The sequence below is a fragment of the Podarcis gaigeae genome, assembly GCF_964106915.1.
Source record: "Podarcis gaigeae genome assembly, chromosome: 3".
Taxonomy (NCBI): domain Eukaryota; kingdom Metazoa; phylum Chordata; class Lepidosauria; order Squamata; family Lacertidae; genus Podarcis; species Podarcis gaigeae.
In genome coordinates, this window is record NC_139680.1 from 72,612,648 (window position 1) to 72,629,294 (window position 16,647).

Sequence of the window (16,647 nt, forward strand, 5' to 3'; positions counted from 1 at the left end):
GCAATATTGGACAACTTGTTGTCATGCTGATGCTCAGAACTAATGAACAGATCCCACATTCTTTTGGCTGACAGGATGTGCTACATAACTCCTCCAGTGCCCTCTACTGTCAAGAAAGGGCCATGCATACCACCCCTTGCAATGCAACTCGCTTTGGAAACAATTCCTATTAATGTGTTGGACTCAGAGAACCAAATAAAGAGTCAAGTGTATAAAGCACAGTTTAGGGTCCTGAATCAGCAGTCAAATAGTGAACCTTATTCTGATTGCCCCATCTAAGAACCTTGCAACCTTTGCTGTCATCTGCTCCTCTTGATCTGCCAGGAGAAAAGACACTGTAGCAGTGGGTGACCCAGAATGGACAATAAAAGAGGAGCGAAAATCTCATTCCTCAGGTCAGAGTGCACGCCAGAAGGGTGTGCGCCACTGATCCGTCGCTTCCATCTCTGCAGGGACATAAGCGTTTTTCGTGTGGAATCTTTTGGAATCATCCCTCAAGTACAGCCAAGGGCAATACATTCAGCCTGGCGAGGGTAAAAGTACATCTATATTTTGGAATTGCTAGGTTGTACAAGTAGGGTGCCAGAGAATCAAAGTGGGAAGATGGAAAATGGCCATACTACGGGCAAAATTTCCTTATTGAGGCCAGGTTGTTCTAACGCTCAAATTAAACTGTTTGCTTTACTATAACCCACAGTGAGTAGCTGTTGTGGGGATAAACCACAAGAGTGAAGTTTTTGATTGGCAAATTTAGACCAGGCAATGCAACTCGCTTTGGAAACAATTCTGATTAATGTATAAATGTGTTGCGCTCAGATACAACTTGAAGTCCCTTCTGTGGCCATGGCAGTGCCCATGTGTACTGTCAGGATTGTGGGAATTCCTGCAGATAGTGCTGGGAATTGTAGTTCTGCAGGAGGTAAACTATGTCTCCCATCATTCTTTGGAGGAAGCCATATGCTTCAAATGTACAGCATGTACATTAAATACACATTAAATAAATGAAACCATGTTACAGCTATTAATCCTATTAAAGGTCTAAAGACAGGGGGGAAATCAGCCAAACACTGTCCAGCTGCTGTGGCTCAGTGGTTTTAAGTTGTGATAATGGCTCTGAAATTGCTCATGGATTCTGGGTGAGGGTTGAACACATGCCTTGCATGCAGAAGTTCCCCTGATTCAATCCCCACCATCTCGTTAGAGTTGGAAGCCAAAAACTTCAATAAAATGTGCAACGGCTCATTAACCTCTCAGGTGCTCAAAGGCTAGCAGGAAATGGATGTGCCAAAGAATAGCAAAGATGGTAAAGTGCTTTTCAAATGTACCCCTAGACCTTAAAAGGCTGGTGACCACTGTAATAATTTATTGGACTTGCAAATGGAAAGCAGGTTCAGTTCAAACCCCTACAGTGCACTGCCGGCCTTGGGCAAATAACTGCCACTCAGACACCAAACCCACAAAATTGTTATGAAAATTATATTTTGGAAGACAAATGACGCACTGAATAAATTAACTATGCAACTTGCATATGTTCCAGGAAACTATAGTAAAATCCTATCTGTCACATGCATTAGTCACACGTGACAATGTAATAATACTGATCTTTTTTTATAGAGGCAGGGGTCTTGTGGCCCTCCAGATGTTCAGGGATGATGGGAGTCATAGTCCAACAATATCTGGAGGACCACAGGTTCCCCACCCCAGTACAGTGCTTCCAAGGCTCAAAGCATTTCACATGCATGTTCTAGTTGTACTTCTTACAACAACCAGGCAAGGGAAGGCAGTATAAAAATCTTCCCTATCACAGGGACTGAGAAATAATAACTTGCTTAAGGTCACCTAGGGAGTGCATGACAGAGTCAACATTTGAACTCGAGGCTTCCAGATTCATAACTCAAGTCTCTTTGCCATGATGCTATCCCAGTTCACAAGTGCAACCCGCTGCTCCCTACACAAGCCTTTTCTGTTTAAGAGGAGATACAGTTAGCAGTTAATGGACTAATGTGAGAGCCAACAGCATTCTGGGGGAAGGGTTATATTGGAAAAGGAGATGGTGATTGTTGACTGGCAGAGTTAGAAACTCCTGAGTCTTGATTTTAAGAGTGGAAGCACTTCATACACTATACCTGATCCTTCAAATTATGGCCACTTGGAAGTGCTCTAAGAATATTAAGGAAACAAGGCCTCAACAATTAGGAATGAGGTGGCATCAAAGGGCACGTTACCCAAATCTACATCCAACATGCCACCAGCCCTGGTGAAGCAAGCACACATTCACTGGCTATTGAAAAACATTTCCCTAACTAGAATAATTTGCAGTCTCCAAAACACTTCAGAAATACTTAGTCTTCAAACGCAAAGTCTCATTGCTGCCCAAAACTTACAAAGCTGTTTACTGATTTTATGTATTCACACTGTGCCTTTGGGCTTGTCAAGAGTAGCTTATCTTGGCAATAGGAGTAGTGACATAAAAGCTATGAGGAAGAATACAGTTGGCAAATACTTTATTTCCCTCTCTCTGAACTTCATCTCTCTGAGGTGACCATTTTCACATTTCTCTTCCACACTCAAGTAGCACACGCTCGAGGCTGCTTTTCTAGCAAGCTTTTATTACATGTGTGTATATGTAGGAGTGGGAGTTAGATGGATCCGTCTGTGTGCAAGTCCCGTCCCCCCCAATACAAAAGTTTTCCTTTCATGGAAAGGAGAAACATTGACCATTAAAAAAACAGAGGCTGCAACAAGTAACTTACAGCTGAACAAATATTGACAGCTGGTTTCCATATCTTCAGCAGATTAAAAGGCCCTTTTCTTTAATCGCATACCGCAGCTAAGCTAAACATGAAACAGAACCTCAAGATTAAAATCAATACATATATATATATCAGAACTCATAAGTTTACATGAACCAAAAGGAGGCTGCACAGCCATCATAGTGGCTGAAGAGGTTTCAAGACAAGGGGAATGAAACACTTAGCCCTGGTTCTCATGTTACCTTTTCAGCAGATGGAAGGAAAAAAAGGGGGGGGGGTATAATCCCCTCAGAAGGTAAGAAGGGACCCATCTGTGATCCTGCCCAGTTTAGGCACTTTCCATTCTATCGTTTCATGTTGGGCTCTCCCCATTTGAAATAATCAGTTGGCCTTAATGAGGGGAGTTAAACTATGATGCAGTAGAATATGAAAGGGCTTAAATTTGGCAGCTGGCTTCCCATGAGAACTGGTCCTCACACCCTGAACACAATTTGGGTACTCCTTCATTTCCATCTCATCTATTTCAAGGAATCAAGACAAGATATGTGAAAGTCTGCTGTTCCCTCCCCCATTTTTGCTCACTACAAATAAATATGATGATACAAACAGAAATTCAAAGTAGAGAATCTATGAACATCTTAAGCAGTGGGCAATGAACAAATGGACTAATTCAAGGGATTGGCACCAATTCTTCATATGTGAACTATGGAAAGTTAACTTCTTTTTTTAAAGCAATAAAGCCTGCAGTAATTTCTCAATACAGTACCAACAATAAGTATTGCTGGTCTAAAAATGCCTACAGGGTGACTAATTGGCTCATGGGGGTCAGGAGATGTCAAACCAGAAGGTGGTGACAGAGGCCACAAACCCTACAGGAGAGCAGCTTCCATTCATTCCCATCAGGCTCCTGCAAGGGAACTTCTTACTGGGAAGTGTCCAGGATTTGAAACTGATTTCACACCTCTCGAAGAGGAAGCACCCAGGAGAATAGAAACTGCTATAGCAGCTGCCCTTCCATCTCTTCACTGCCCTCCCTATTCCTGGTCGTTAAATGTGTGCAAAAGGATCAACAGCACCAAATTGGGATCTCATTAATCTTTCTAGCCCTATAATTTTGTGGAAACTTTTTCTTTTTAACCTTTAGTTTTGTTTGCTGACAACAGCTGGTCCAGAAAGAGGCATTCCACAGAATTGGGTTGGAAAATCCAATGGGCTCTTGCCAAACAGAAGGCAGTTAGGTTAATGCACACTGTCTTAATCGCATCCCCTGATTCTAACATTTGACAGAATGTAATGCTACCCTGAAGCACGCAAAAGTGAGCCTAGAAATATTCAACACATGAGAACAAAAGAAAAGCTTTGCCATCTAGTCCAGCAGTCAGTTCTCTCAGATGCCTGTGGGAAGCCTGCAATGAGGTTAAGTGTAGCAGAGCTCTTCCCACTTGTGATTGACTCTGACTACTGGTTTCTGGGATAGTGCCTCCAACAGTGGAGGTAGGTACCTACCATCATGGCAAGTAGCTGCCTCATCCCCCTTTAAAGCCATGCAAGTTGGTGGCCACCCCTAGTTGAACACAACTGTGTGTGCTTCCTTGGGTCTTCTCTAAATTTCGCAACATCCGGCTTCATTGGAATGGGCCGGGTTCTCGTTACTGAGACAGGGAGAAGAACGTCTCACACTCCACTTTTTCCACACCACGCAAAATTGTACCCCCCCCCTTTTGAGGAGGTCTTCATTACTCAGCACTTATTAGCACTCCATCAAATGGGCCAACTATTTCTTTCCTTTCATACAAAACCATCCAAAGTTTAAGCTGACCTATGTCTCAGGGTCTGTGACCTCCATATGAACATGGACCTGCATGGGAACTTCAACCATGCCTGTACAATTCTGGGAAATTCCTGTCCCTACAGAACTTACTGATCAATGACCTCTATGCAATTTCCACAAATCGTGTGACATCTTGCCTCCATTTTTCACACTGTTGTTTGTGGCACAATTCAGCACCCTGTGAGCAATACTGTACCAATGCTACTTGTCCCCAAGAATGATGCATAGTTTTCAAGAAATGGTTGCAAAAGAAATAAGGAAAGGCATAGTATGGAAGTGACATTACACCCTCCAAAAGATTTATTGGTGATATAAATATGTCCGATGGATATGAGTAAATATACATGTTTGGGCAAAGAGCATTGACCTTGATCTAGCAAAGCTGCTATGGTCCTTTACTAGATGAAGGCATAAGAGGTTTTTTTATTCAAACGTGTTGGGCAAATTTACATTCTGAGGTAGTGCTTTGAGACTTTGCCTCTCCTCTGGGTCTGCCCCTCTTTCTGAAAGAAACAGTTGGAGGGGCACGTGTCACAGATATGTTTCAGATATGATATCTGACTCTTTCCAATACTGCTACTTGACAAGTGGCATGTCTGGGAGAGGAAAACTGCATTTAACAGAAGACAAGATTCTGCTCCAAATGGCAGTAGAGGCATGAGCATGGCAGACAGTTGATGGAGACACATTTTAGGAAAACAACATCCCTAAGGATTATACATACAGAAGCTGTGTGAAGAAAAAGTGGTGAAAATTGGACCAGAGTTTGGAAAACAGGAGGCAAATATTTCTGGGTCCTGAGAATGTGTTCAGTTTTTTGCCCACTTCTGGTCTTCATTTTTTCTTTTCAGTAAGAAAATTGTTCCTGAACAATTATTCTGAAGCGTTCCTCAGTTATCCAGTCTGGAATCATAGCATTTTAAATGCTATGCAGTTTGATCAGATCTGCTGGATCAAACAACAATGACAAACCAGAGAGGGCAACAATAAGGAAAGGATCCCACACGATGAGGTAAAATCAGTATCCATTTCCCATTAGAACAGCAGTCACTCCTTTTTTTTCTTTTTCTTTTGTTGTAGGTGACCTTTGGCAAGATGGTCCGAAAGCTTCTCCAGTGTGTCTACACCACAAATTCCTCTGGGAGCTGATCTTCCCCCAAGAGATCCAGAGACAGGCAGTTCATGGACCTCTTCCCATAGAGGGCAGACTTGGTTTTGCAGTCGGCTGTTGAATAAACACATCCATAGCTGGCCAGCTTATCCTCTAAGGCGCAACCAAACGTATAGCTGTGTGAGGTATCTGAAGATAATGTGGCACTTAGTGGAGGATGAAGACACTTGTGAAGGCGGATGTCATCTAGACTATGGCTGTGCTGGTCCGGGCACTTCATAGCTTTGGGCTGTGCAAGCTGCCAGTTTAAGACAAGCATATATTAAAGCAAACAACTTTAAAACAAACAAGCAAGACAAAAGAAAAAGATTGCATGCGTGCAAGCTCCCATCTCGTCTCAAATTGTTAACATTCCTCTCATTCTCTTTAAGGAAAATTGTCTTAATGAAGAAGCCGTGAAGCATTATGGAATTGTGAAGTCATTCAACTATTAGCGCCTAGATTCTGCGCTTCAGAACACAGTGTCCCCCTGGCATGTACAATGAACGGAGTGTTGGAAGGGAAGAGTTTGGCTGAAACAACGGTGCTTGTCTAGGTTGGAAAAAGGAGGGGAGAGCCAAGAGGGGGGTTGCTTCTTATAGTTAATAGGTTTGATCATGGTAAGCAGAAGATTAATTTGTCTTCCTTTTAGAATCACTACGGTATATTTTGATTGGTCCTTCAATGTCATAGGAAGGAAGGAAGGAAGGAAGGAAGGAAGGAAGGAAGGAAGGAAGGAAGGAAGGAAGGAAAATAAGCCACATGGAAGTGGTATAGGAGGAAGAACTCCAAAACTTATGAAGAACTTCAATTTCTGACAAGTTCTTATCCCTGAGGATGTACTGAAATAGAAAGGCAATAGGAAGTGCCTTCCTGGGTCAGATGAAAGATCCCTCTTATCCAGCACTCTGTTATTTTCAGTGGTCAGCCAGAGGAGCAAGGAGCCATTGTGGTGTTTTGATTATAGACAGTTGGACTAGGATGGCTGAGGAGATATGAGTTCAAATCCCCACTCAGCTCTGAAACTCACAGGTTGACCTTTGGCCACTCATTCTCTCTCATTATAACCTACCCCACAGGATGTGAGGAGAAATGGGTTGGGGGGGGGCATTTATGCTGCCCCATAAGAGGGGAATATCTGGTATTCAGAGATAGGAAGCCTCTGAGTATAGAAGTTCCCTTTAGCTATTAAGGCTAGTTGTGCTTATGTTTTTTGACATAAGCACACAATAGAATCCCTGTTAACCAAATTTTGGAAATTTCCTGAATGTTATATGTATGATATGGGTGTGCATACTCTGATTTAGTGCTTTGGGAAACAGCCCATTTTAGACCAAGGGGAATTCTAGGCTGCCCAAGACATCTTCTTTTCTCTCCCTCGCCCTCTCAGAAAAATCAAAGAACAGCAATAACTTTCCCTCATTTTTGACAGATGTGGATAAAATTACGTACCTAAAATGGTATGTATGAAGGGTCATGGTATGAAAAAAGGATGACTGCTACCATCAGCACAATGTATATTCAATTATACAGGAAGCAACGTGCTTCCCTGAACATTTTTTTTAAAGCAGTCCTTGGACCACCTTGTAACTTTTATTTAATTTCCAATTGTTTATACAGATATTTAAAGGATTTTCTGGAATTATCCTAAAAAATCTGCACAGTAACAGCCTAGGGAAGTCTTTAATCTGTCCCCATGCACAAATGTGATGGACTTGGGAAAGATGCATTTGTTGCTACTCTTTTTTAGCTGGTCTTTCTGCCTCCCTTCTGTGTGGACACATGTGAGTGTGCGTATCTATTACAGATACAACGATTCATGCATTTAACTGAGGGCTCTGTGCCACAATAATTTTCTTAGTCTTTACAGGTGTCACCACACATTTCTTTGTTTCTACTACAACAGACTAGCATGACTACCAGTCTGGAATTTGTTTACAAGTCAAAGGTAGGGAACCTGTGGCTCTCCAAATGTTGGCACTCCAACCCTGCCAGAACAAGCAATAGTCAGGAAAAGGAATGGGGAAGAGTTTCTATCCTGTTAAAGGCAAATCTATCAAATTCACACTTTCTGAAACAATAGGAGAACCAAAGCACAGCCATCCTCGCAAAATTCATACTTGTCTGAATTTTGCAATGTTTACAAAAAATGTATATATTCATGGGGAATGTGCATAAATCTAGTGTATTAGTGAAAACAGCATACAAAATGCAGCATGTTTGTTAGAGAAATTTGCACTAGAATGTTGGTGAGTTTTCATGGGCACTTTTAAGACTCAGCTTGCAATGTATACCAGCCTCATCCTATACTCTGAATTCAGTGGGTTATATTTCCAAGTAAATGTTTTTAGTCTGCAGCCCTGAATCACATGCTTAGCTCTCCTACTGAAATAAGAGAGACTTAAAAGTGCATAACTCCGGCTGGGTTGTGCCCACTAGTTAATCAGAATCAGCCCTGCAGGCTGTCTCAGTTTTAGACATATAAACCATCTTGTTGAGCACCCTGGATTATGGCGAAGTCTACTGAATTCAAGCTAGGCTTCCTTTGGTGCTGTTGACAGAGTGAGTCTGATTTTACTTTCAGATCTTTGCTGTTACGCTGTGCTGGCGAACGAAACGTTAGATACATTCTTAGCGGAGCAATTTGTGCACTAACCACAGACCGAGAATAAACAGCGGTCCCACAATGCTGAAGTCTACAGTCAAGGGATCTTTCCCCCCTTTCCTGATGACGGCAACCACATTTGGAACATAGAAACATTAACATTAAAATGTAAAGATCGAAGTATTCTTTACAGACCAGAATGTGATTGCTTAAGAAACAGCATCTGATTACACCACTAGAAACAAAATCCATGAGCTAAACCCAACCCTGTGCATTCTTTATTTTGAGTTGGATCCAGTTTCCCAAGTGGTTGATGCTATCTTTTAGGCTTAGAAATAGATGCTTCAAAAGAAAATGTCCTGGGAGTTTAAACCCAGAACTCATCCTAATGTGGCATATGATATTTGCCAAATTTCTTATTCTGAGACAAGAGTTTGGTATGGCTCATAGCAACATATCAACCTGCCTTATACTTTCTAGCTCATTGATTCATCCAGCTCATTATTGCCTATATTGATGGACAGCTGCTGTCCTTCTCCTACCAGGAGATGCGGTGGGTTGAAGGTGGAACCTTGCAGCTGCTCTGCCACTGAGCTACACCCTTTCCCCACCAGCCAACTTCTTACCTGGCAAAGCGATTCCTCACTCTGGCCTCTGACCTTTATTAACGTGACTTGCACTACTGAAAGATGGTTCGGATTTGTGTCTGTTGTGGGGGTGGAGAGAGAGAGAGACAAAATCAAAATGATAAGATTCAAACTGAAAACAAAAATGTGGATCAAAGCTTGTAGAGATACTGGTCATGTTCACGTGGTCATATCTCAGCTTATTAAGCCATGATCTATGCACAAGTATTTTGCCCACACATGCCATGCCTCTTTGCTCCTTCCTTGGATATGAGCTGCAATTAAACCAGGCAGGCTTTAATTAGCCATAGTTTTCCATTTCATCTGAATTGGGAAAATACGGCTGCCAGTTTCTGAAAAAGCCAGGATATCAAACCATGGTTTGAAGTGTGTTTAATGCCCTGGCTTGTTCCTGGTTGCCATCATTTTCTATGGCATAAAACCATAAATTATGATTGACTAAAGATTTCCTGGTTTAAACGTGGCTAGTCGCAAAGGGGGTCTGTAAGTGAATGAAAGGATTGTCCGAGCTGGTTCTGTATATTGAGAAATGTAATATGGCAGAAGCATCAGAAGGAGAATCCTCAGGTCGCAAATTCCTTGAATTTGAAAGGCATTAATAGTGGGTATCTGCTACTTCTCTCTTCCTCAAAATATTCCTTACTCCTGGCTTATATTAAGATTCTGTATAGAACACCAGGCAATAGAGTGTTAAATTCACCAGTTACTGCACCCAGTTATGTCCACCTTTTGTACCAGCAGATGTTAATAGATTATTCAAATTATTTTCTTAAGCAGGCTGGGGAGAGAGCAACAAGATACAAGTTTAAGAATTACAGTTCTATTTATGACAGTAGGTTCTCACTTCGAGATGCTTGGTTCAAGCAAGTTCCTAGCTCATTGTTACAAAAAAAAAGTCATTGTGGGGACATGTATATTTAGCTAAAGCTTCACAGAGTAAATTGGGAATTCCAATTTACTTGAAGGAACTCTGCTTATTTCACAATTCTTTGTGGCTTTCAGTCTCCACATTTTTGTGCCCCTATGACCTTTTTAAATGATGATATCCTGAAATACTTTCCCATGTCCCACACACCCCTTCACTCCACAAACAGGTTTCTTCAAATTTAGTAAAAGAAATGTCACACCGGAATATTTTATGCAAGTCAGAAACTTAAAACACCGTGAAACAGGATGCAACACTGACAAATTTCAAAGAGTTGCACAAATATCAGCTCACCCTGGCAGCAAACACCATCTTTTGCAAGTGAATCTACAGGTTTTCCATGTATGACGTCCTCTAACTGAGGCTCATCCACAGGCACCTCTTCCGACTCGTCCACTGTCAATTCAACTTCTGGAAATTACAAGAGAGAAGGCGGCACAGTGATATATCTTTTTTATCTAAAGTCACCTGCTCACCCATTCATCCTACCCACCACTGCTCTTAATTTTGTTCCCACAGAAAAGAAATACCTGCTGGCCATTCCTTCCAAGCCTTATCATCATCCTGAGAGTCCTCTTCGGCTCTCTCTTTGCCACCGCTATCAATGCCAGAGCTTCCATAGCTGATGTTTGAGCTGCAGGACTTCTCCTTCCGATGAACCCGATCCATCCCAAAGGGCTCATCCACCGACATCTCCACTGAAATCCGATGCCTTGAGTCGGCCTCAATGCCTGATGTGTGAGAGCTGCCATGGCTGTCGGTCGACTGTCGAGACAGACGGTTGTTCTTCTCACTTCCTCTGCTGCTTCCGCTGCCGTGCGAATGCTTGTCGGATGGATCAAGGTCCATCTCCAATGTGTCGCTGATGTAGGATTCCCGATATCGTTTCTTCTCTGCAACAAGTGAGATGGGTGGGGGGAAAAGTTTGGAAAAAGAGAAACTTAAATCTCTTGCCACCTGTGCTGGCCTGATCACATGACGACACTGCATACAAATAGCGATACATGTATTTAATAATTATTATAGTGGAAGGAAGCACTTCACTGGTCAGACTAGCACATGTGGTGGAAGGCTCAACACCACCAGAGTCTGTGCATGAAGCAAATGCTCTTGGGAGCGGCCCTCACAATCTATCCAGCAACCATCACTCTTACCCGGAAGTGAAGCAAAAGGAAGCGCCATGGAGACAAAATGGCTATAGTGGTTTCTCATTCATTAATCCACCCATTCATTACATTTCCACGTGGCCTGATTAAAATAAAACTTTCAAACCTCCAACTCTGTCCATTTTCCATTTTTAATTGACACACCTCATGGGTGGTTAAGAGGATTTTTAATATTTGTTTTTGAATTCTGAAATCATATGTTTTATGACTTTTAAAAATCTTGCTGAAATTTGGAATGATACAAGCTAGCTAAATTTTTTTTTTTTTTAAATTGGCATGCTTAAAGGAATTGGAAGGGTCCCAGCTGCCTTCAAAAACAGTGGGTTAAGTTCTTCTGTAACAACTGAGGTTAGAATGCAAGGGAGACTGGAGCCACGTTCTCCTTGCACGGTGGATTGTAGCAAACAAGCCATGCCTTTGAAGGGTGGCATGACATCAGTGCCAGGTTTTTGTGAACCCTACAGACCGCATACATGACCTCCTCTTCCCCACCACAGCTGTCTCTGTCTTGAGCAAGCAGGCCACCAGTCAGCAAACAGTTGCCAGCCATTCCTCCTCCTCAACTCTCATCTGCCCACACATCACCTCTGGGCCAAAGAGTTGGCAATCAGCCCCTTGGTGCTGGTGAGTGGCAGCAATCAAGAGGCCTTCAGTGCTGGACCTCATGCAAAGTGTGGGCCTTGGAAGGTGTCCGGTCATGGCAGCCACTGAGGTTGGCCCTGCCTGCCTCACACCTTTTGAACTCAACACAACTTTCTGACCTTGCAAATATCTTTAAGCTTTTGTGAAAACCAATGTCTTTGCATCTGCCCTGTGTTTGCCAGAGGCCTTGGCCCTTCTCAAATGCAAACCCTCACCCTCACTTACCTTCTGCATCTTCCAGCATCTGGATCTGCTTAAGCATGGGTTGGATGTTAAGAAACACACGGTGGCTGTTGCTGAGCAGCTGCAGCAAATGCCGAGACCGGAAAGGGCACCCTGTGTAGTAAACTAGCTTTCGGGCTGAAGGCAAACCATCAGGCTGGATTACAAACTTCTTCCCCTAAATTACAGAGAGGGGAAAAGGAAAGTGCTCTTGGTAAACAGGATTGCACGTTTTATTCTCTTTTTATATAAAAAAACCCAAACCCTATTATGCATTTGTCAGCTCTGAGCCTTTAAGAAATCATGCGATTCAAACGGCAAGTAATCCAAATTAACACTGTCACGTTCTACAACACTCACCAGAAATGCTAGTTTCCCAATGTGTGACCAGGGGAAGTCATAGAGCAGCTGGCGAACATGGTTCACCTCCTACAACAATGAAAACAAATGGCAAAACGACATTGTGAGATACACAGGAACAATAATCTGATTTGTAAAGTCTAGGATACAGGAAGAAGTTGGAAGTGCTGGCAGAGGAACTGTGTGTGAGAGAGAAAAAGAGAGTGGGGTGTTAATGCCAGATTTAAAATCTTTCAACTTCTTACCTGATAGATGTGCATCCCTTTAAGAGTCAGGCCCAAAATGATGGTTGGGCGATCCTCCTTCTTGTCCTGGGAAGACACAAAGGTGCAAGGTGAAAAGACAGACTTTGCTTTGGTGATAGCCAAGGAGGCTAGGAGGCTACCAGAACAGGAATGTAGCCTGGACTACTCCTGAAACTGATGCTGCACATATACAAGCTGTGACCAGGATCACTTGTATAAACTACACCCATTTCTTGCATGAGATGGATCTTGCCACCCTCATGCATGCCTTTAGGCAGACCACTGAAACACCCTATGATCTATTTGCAGGTCACACTAAGCCAAACCATGTCCAAGTGTAGGGATTTGAAGGCCCAGAACCACCACCCTGCCCCAGGGGAAAATGAAAACATTTTCCTCCTGCTTTTTCTCTGCCCAATTTTTCTGATTTTTTCCCTGGGCCTTCACACCTATGAGCAAGAGTACAAATCCAGTTCCAGACTTCTCTTTCCCCCAGCTACGTGGCCTACTGAAATCTATGCATTTGCAAAGCGGTTGCTGTGGACATACATCTGAAGGGCCCTTGGTTAGCCACACTTGCCCTACTACACAGAAATGGATGCTGATATAATCATAATAATATAAAGTGGAAACGAAAAATAAATTCCTATCAGCATATGAAAAAACAAAACCACACACACACTCTCACACCAGTATTTCAGGTCAGACGGGAATTCAAGTATTAAAGTGACTATTTCAGATCTTCGGCATCCCTAGGCACAAAGCGTGTCAGATCTTGCCCCATATAACCCTTCCAGCTCGTACTTGCGCAGTCTCAATCAGCAAACAGCTTAGACTGGAAGAAATTGCAAGAGTGGGTAAGTCTTATAAGTGGTAGGCACAAGCAGGGCTTTCCTTTTTCATATTGTCATTTATTTGCTTTTCTGATAACCTTCCACATCAACAAAGCATGAACCAAAACGATGCAACAAAGAAAAAGCTTTCCTTTCAAAGAATCAACCAAAAATCAGGAAAAATTCCTTGACTTACTATCATGGTTCCTTTTAACCCCTCTTTTCCTCATGTTTTCTAAGTTCACCCTATTTAGTTTAGTTTAGAACCTGCTAAGTTACTAAACTCTTTTATTTCTTCCAAAACCGCTGGTACACTGTCTAGTGGGTTTTTCAACGTCAAAACATCATCATCCACATAAGCTTTTAACTTATACTTTTGTTGGTCCACTTTTATACCCCTTATTTTGTCATTATTCCTTATCTTTTGTGTCAGTACCTCCAAAATCAAAATAAGCAGCATCGGGGACAATGGACATCCTTGCCTGGTTCCTTTCATAACTTTGTATCCTTCAGAGATAATGTTATTTACAATCATATTTGCTTGTTGTTCAGTATATATAGCTTCTATAGCCTTTAAGGATGTTTTCCCCAAATCCATTTTCCTCAGAACTCTTTTCCTAGATAGCCAAGACACATTGTCAGTGCTGACAAGCAGGGCTTTCCTATTGTCTGCTACAAAAAGGGAATGACCTTGTACACACACAAATCATCATATTCCACAGAGGGCAATGGAAACCCCTGAACATAGTGAGCTATGGTCTGCTGTCTGCAATCCTACTGGAATGACTCTAAGTTTTGAAGAATCATTTACACTTAAGTGGATGCCTTTGCTGTAATATTATGCATATTATTGTGAGCTGGGTCAGGGTTGATGGTGGGGGGAATACAGGCTTTGTCTGAGTCAGGTGGAGACATCCCTGGATTGGGTCTGGCCACCCAGTGTGATCTGAAGGTGCCACAGGATGGAGCATCAGGTGAGGAAAGGGGCAAACTTCTGGTGTGAAGGGTGGATGGGAAGAAGCTGTAGAGGGTCTACCTGGCAAGCGCATTCCTCCCAACCATTATTTCCATTTGTTTGCTTGCTTGAGAAAAGAACTCAAAAAGGCTGTCTGCATTTCAAACACAGCATTTCAATGCTTGGAGCAAGAATTTGCCCAGTTTCACCTTCTGCAGTCTGTAGAAGTGGACAGGCACATCTTCCAGCAAGCAGGACTCCTTGACGTACTTCAGAATGGCTTCCCTCGTAGACAGGCCTTGCTGTTCCCGGTGCATCTCTGGAGCATGCTTCAGGATATAGTCACTCCCTCGCCTTGCAATAATCTGCCATGGGGGAAGGGACAACGTCAGCAGCTTCCTCAGTCTCTCTTAAATAGGTCTGCAAGACCAGGTGGCTGAGATCCATGGCATGGTTCGTGAGACTCAGGCAAGGGTACTCCCCCACACATAAGCTCTTTGAATGGTGCATCATTTAAATATCTTAAAAAGAAGAATCCTGCTATAAGCCACTTAGTGTGTACTAGGAAATTTCTCAGTGTGTTCCTCTTTAATTACAAGGCAACAACAAAGAGGGGGGAAACCCTACTAATACTTGTGACAATTGTATTCATAACATAAGAATAGGCCGGTGGATTGGACCAAAGGGCTAACTCCTTCAGCATCCTGTTCCCTCAGTGGCCACGGAAACCTGCAAGCAAGACCCAAGGACAAAAGCACTTTCCCCTCCTGTGGTTTCAAGCAACTGGTATTCAAAGGCAGTACTGCCTCCAACCGTGGAGGCAAAGCATAGCCTTCATGGCTGGTAGATATTAATAGTCTTGTTCTCCATGATTTTGACTAATTGTATTTTAAAGCTTTCCAAGTTAGTGGCCATCACTGCCTTCTGTGGGAGCAAGTTTCATAGTTTAACTATGCCCTTTTAAGTATGGTTCTCAGCTAGGTTTACAAGATTCAATGCAGAACAGGGGAATTTCAGCTGTTGCAAATTTTCCTACTAAAGGGTAAAGAGGAACACACTGTCATTCCTCTGTTTCCCCATCCAAGTGGTGCTAATCATTCCAAATCACTAGAGAAATAATTTTCACAGGAAATCAATCTTTTCGGGTCAATATTGCAATATGCACCTGAAGTTAATAGCTCAAATTAGGACAGAGTATCCATGTCTTTAATTGTGATGGGAAGCTCCTTCTTTCACAGTGCTACAGTGAGATAAGAAACTGCACTTCCATGCAAAACTTTTAGAAGACATTTGAAGGCAGCCCTGGAAGTTTTTTATGTTTGACATTTCATTATGTTTTAATATGTGCTGGAATCCACCCAGAGTGGCTGGGGAAACCCAGCCAGATGGGTGGGGTATAAATAACAAAATCACTGTTGTTATTATTATTATTATTGGTACACCAGTAGCATTCCAAGGCAAGCAGTAGGCAACCCTTCTGAGCAAAGTGACCAGAGAAGATCAAAATAGTATAGCAATAGGAAAAACACAGTGACTTTCTCTTGCTTAGAAGAAGAATAAACAACAACAGACGGGGTGAACAGGGGGGCCTGCCAGGTGGCAGCGTTGAGAGAGGTTTGAAAAAGCAGCAAGTGCCTGTAGTGGATGTCAGAGCTGATACCTGCTACAGTCACCGGGAGACTTCTCACCATGCAATTCTGTGTGCAAGACTGATTGCTTGCCCAAGCAGGAGAAATTCCTTCCAGGCTTCATCTAAACTGTGTGTAATAAGAGCTCATTGCAGTTTAGGTTGTATATCTTATTTCTCCTTTTCCTGAATATCACTCAACACTTAAGAGGCACTTAAACCCAGTCTTTACAAGGGAACAGTAAGCCCTCGAAGGGGATGTTCTTGCCTGAATGTCTTCTATTCCCTTAATTACAGGGAGGCTCCCTCAGGTCGCTGTACCATGGTCTCCCTTTGTCAGACTTCACATGACTTTAATTATCCTGCTGCCACGAAGCCTGATCTTTCTTAACTCCACTCTGCCTCATCAGCCAGGTGCCATGGGTCTCATAAGCAGACTCCAAAAACAAGGCTGCCCGCCTGCCAGCTCTTGCCAACATCCTTATCTTGCTTCCGTGCACGATGCAGCAATCCTGAGCCGTGGAACCAAACCAGAAGCATTTCATACATTATTTCACTGCAGTGCCCTGGGGACAGGGAGAGACACATCCTACCGGGTGCCAGGTTCCATCTCTGGCAGCCAATTCTATCAACATGTTTACTTGCATATGTGAGCTAGTGTGGACTTGGGTGCTGTGAAGTCACAA

General features: G+C 42.8%; 1 protein-coding gene across 2 annotated transcripts in view; it reads right to left on the bottom strand.

The window, feature by feature from the left end:
• Positions 1 to 2,487: 2,487 nt before the first annotated feature.
• The window catches only part of FRMD1 (FERM domain containing 1), a 52,382-nt gene continuing 38,222 nt past the window's right edge, over positions 2,488 to 16,647 (bottom strand). For both annotated transcript variants that reach the window (XM_083732473.1, XM_083732474.1), the window contains exons 7-14: positions 14,544 to 14,699; positions 12,547 to 12,612; positions 12,302 to 12,370; positions 11,945 to 12,119; positions 10,468 to 10,804; positions 10,206 to 10,321; positions 8,966 to 9,045; positions 2,488 to 5,993 (exon numbers count right to left, since the gene is read on the bottom strand). In XM_083732473.1, the coding sequence (XP_083588599.1) occupies positions 5,706 to 5,993; positions 8,966 to 9,045; positions 10,206 to 10,321; positions 10,468 to 10,804; positions 11,945 to 12,119; positions 12,302 to 12,370; positions 12,547 to 12,612; positions 14,544 to 14,699 (1,287 nt within the window). In that variant the 3' untranslated portion in view covers positions 2,488 to 5,705. The remainder of the gene's footprint in view (positions 5,994 to 8,965; positions 9,046 to 10,205; positions 10,322 to 10,467; positions 10,805 to 11,944; positions 12,120 to 12,301; positions 12,371 to 12,546; positions 12,613 to 14,543; positions 14,700 to 16,647) is intronic.